The 2,568-nt window shown below is 50.5% G+C and overlaps 2 protein-coding genes across 2 annotated transcripts; both read right to left on the bottom strand.

The window, feature by feature from the left end:
* Nucleotides 1–480: 480 nt before the first annotated feature.
* Nucleotides 481–808, bottom strand: PHACADRAFT_259220 (uncharacterized protein). The gene has a single exon (XM_007397707.1). It carries the CDS (start codon nucleotides 725–727, stop codon nucleotides 569–571), a length of 159 nt encoding a protein of 52 aa, XP_007397769.1. The 5' UTR covers nucleotides 728–808; the 3' UTR covers nucleotides 481–568.
* A 263-nt stretch (nucleotides 809–1,071) lies between these two features.
* On the bottom strand, nucleotides 1,072–1,493 carry PHACADRAFT_259219 (uncharacterized protein). The gene has a single exon (XM_007397706.1). The coding sequence runs from the start codon at nucleotides 1,441–1,443 to the stop codon at nucleotides 1,189–1,191; it is 255 nt and encodes an 84-aa protein (XP_007397768.1). The 5' UTR covers nucleotides 1,444–1,493; the 3' UTR covers nucleotides 1,072–1,188.
* Nucleotides 1,494–2,568: the final 1,075 nt, after the last annotated feature.

Raw genomic sequence — 2,568 nt, 5'->3', positions numbered from 1 at the left:
TTCTGATTGAGATTGGAATCAGTGGCCGAATACCGCAATCCGAGTCACCGGAGTAACAGGTACCAGGCCTTGAAGCAGCGGCTAGAAGCTTGAAGATTGGACTAGATTGGAGCCTAAACATTTGAAGCTCTAAGGCCGATGATTGTAATTCAGAGAGCCTTGGAAAAACAAAGCAGCCTTAGGGCAGATTACATTGGGAAAGCACAGATCACAACTGAAAACACCCCGGCGCTTGACGGCTTCCCAAAGAGAAAGGACTTGTGGCGTACTCACGTGAGCACTCGTTTGTTTCTTTACCGCCGTGCATCATCATTAGTGCTTATCAATTAAGATTACATATGAAATTTGGGGATATGTATGCATTAGAATTGCGTACAGCATACACGGACGCCGTAAGTTATGATATGCATAATCTTATGCGTATTTAATTTTAAGTAATCATATTTAATCATATGTAATAAGATTCAGGCGGTATCGACTTCCAAGGTGAAGGTAGTATACTAAGGTAGCTAAGCATCAAATCACCGACACAGCTGTACATTACTGGACACATTCTCAAGGTGATATACTACATCTGCATGCCCACCTCACCGCCGAAGTGGTCAGGCTCAAAGTACCCCAAAATTTCATGTAGCATCCGGAAGTCGGGCTTGCCATTGGTGCGCAGCGGGAGCGGCCACAGCCCGGACAGGTCGAACAAGAACGCGCCCCCGCCGAGGATGTGCATGTCCGAGACATAGATCAAGTGCACGTCCTGATACTCGTACACGGCGCCAACGCTTGCGTGTGAGTCGGTGTGACTGCCCCGTGGGCACGTCAAAGAGTAGCGGCAGATGCACAGATGTGAGCGGGGGTTTATAAGAGAGCGCGGATGCCGTGCTGCCGCTGCCGCAGCTCTTCGTGGACGACGGCATGCTGTGCACAACGCCGGTGTTGTCGGGTGCAATGAGATGTGTCCTGCCGCCGAGCCGATCGAACTCGCACGCGGCGGGTCCGCGCGCCCGGTGCTGCAGCTTCCGGACGATGTCCTGTGGCAATGTCAAAGGGGGTGGGTCAAAGTGCAGTCAGTGGGGAGAGGGAGGAAGAGGAACGCACGATGCTGTTCCCGGCCGTCATTGTGAACAGGCTAGCAGCAGACACTTCCCCACAAGGGACTTCTTTATGAGCTTGGCTCTTGCATGGTCAATCCTAGCCAGTGTAGAGGCAAACTTTGGCCTCTACCTCTTGAGGAACGCTCGTGACGCACTGACATGACCCGCTGCATGTCGACATCTGGAGAATTTCGATGCCCATTACATAAGGGCTGACGCTGTTTCTGTGCTCGGACTTGTAGAGCGCGTTGGTGTGCGATTCTTGAGCGTGCGGGTGGTGTGCGCCGTATCTGAAATCTCGGCCCTTCTGGGGTCCAACATATGTAGCATACAGATTACATACGGGCAGCATAATTTACGATATGCATATGTACGCATATGATATGCCGTGCGTACGAGTAGGAGAATAATTACGGAGACCCCCATAATTAATCTTAAGATATGCTCAATCTGAGATTATAATGGTATGTAATCATAATTTTGGTGAGCACTAATCATCATCCTCTCATACATTCGACATCTCCCACCCAGCAGCCTCCAGTACCGACATCACCATGCCGTCTAAGCTTACCATCGATTTTTCTGCTATTCCAGCAGACGAAGGAGCGCCTGGATTCGATGCATTCTCTCTCGAACTCTGTCGCGTTGATGAGACGAAAACCGAAGACCGTCTTCGGGTTTTTGGCGCCGTGGGCATCACTGCATCTGCAACTCACGAGTTCTACAAGGGCACGTTGGCGCAATGCAGTCTCAATGATACAGAAGTCGACGTGTTCATCAAACTTGCATACACGTATAGTACCGACGACGTTGATGGCCTCCGAGCTGAGGCCAGGTTCTATGGCAGACAACTTAAGAAGCTGCAGGGGGACGTGGCGCCTGTGTGCTACAGGCTCTACAAGGGGAAACACATGTCAGAACTGGGCGATTATGTCATTGCCCTGTACGGACTAATGGGGATATTATCACATGGTCCCTCTATTATCTTGTAGTGATACGATATCTGATTACTCATGCTTAGTATACATGCTTACGCTCACAGTACCATAGGTCTTATAGCGGTATTAGAGGTCCTGGCTCACATGTATATATACTGGCCCTGTAGCACAGAATAAAGCAAGAGTTCAGTCGCACTTTAACAGGTTATGAGCTCCGGCCTCACGGCCATTCTACCCCCACTTTACTAGTCTCATTGCTGAAGAAGACCCCTCGGAAAACCTCGGTCCCCTTCACCCAGTTTAAACAAAGTTTATCCACGCAGTTTACGAGTAAGTCTCATTGCGTGCTAGTGGCAGACGGAGCGCTCACGCGTTCATTCCTGTGGAATTTCTAGTGCCAAAGGATTTACCCACTCGTTCCCCTCACTCCATTTTCCAGCGGTACAAGCACTCCGCCGGCTACGCGCCCACCTCCGGCAACACCAACGACCCCATCGAGACTGTCCCGTATGGTAAACGCCGCAGCAAAGAACTACGCC

The sequence above is a fragment of the Phanerochaete carnosa genome (genome assembly GCF_000300595.1).
Source record: "Phanerochaete carnosa HHB-10118-sp unplaced genomic scaffold PHACAscaffold_7, whole genome shotgun sequence".
Taxonomy (NCBI): Eukaryota; Fungi; Basidiomycota; class Agaricomycetes; order Polyporales; family Phanerochaetaceae; genus Phanerochaete; species Phanerochaete carnosa.
This window is presented reverse-complemented; position numbering and strand designations above follow the sequence as displayed.

What these genes read in the sequence shown, in the direction of transcription:
- PHACADRAFT_259220 (XM_007397707.1), bottom strand. Translation starts at nt 727, where the DNA reads ATGCACATCCTCGGCGGGGGCGCGTTCTTGTTCGACCTGTCCGGGCTG.
- PHACADRAFT_259219 (XM_007397706.1), bottom strand. Translation starts at nt 1,443, where the DNA reads ATGCTGCCCGTATGTAATCTGTATGCTACATATGTTGGACCCCAGAAG.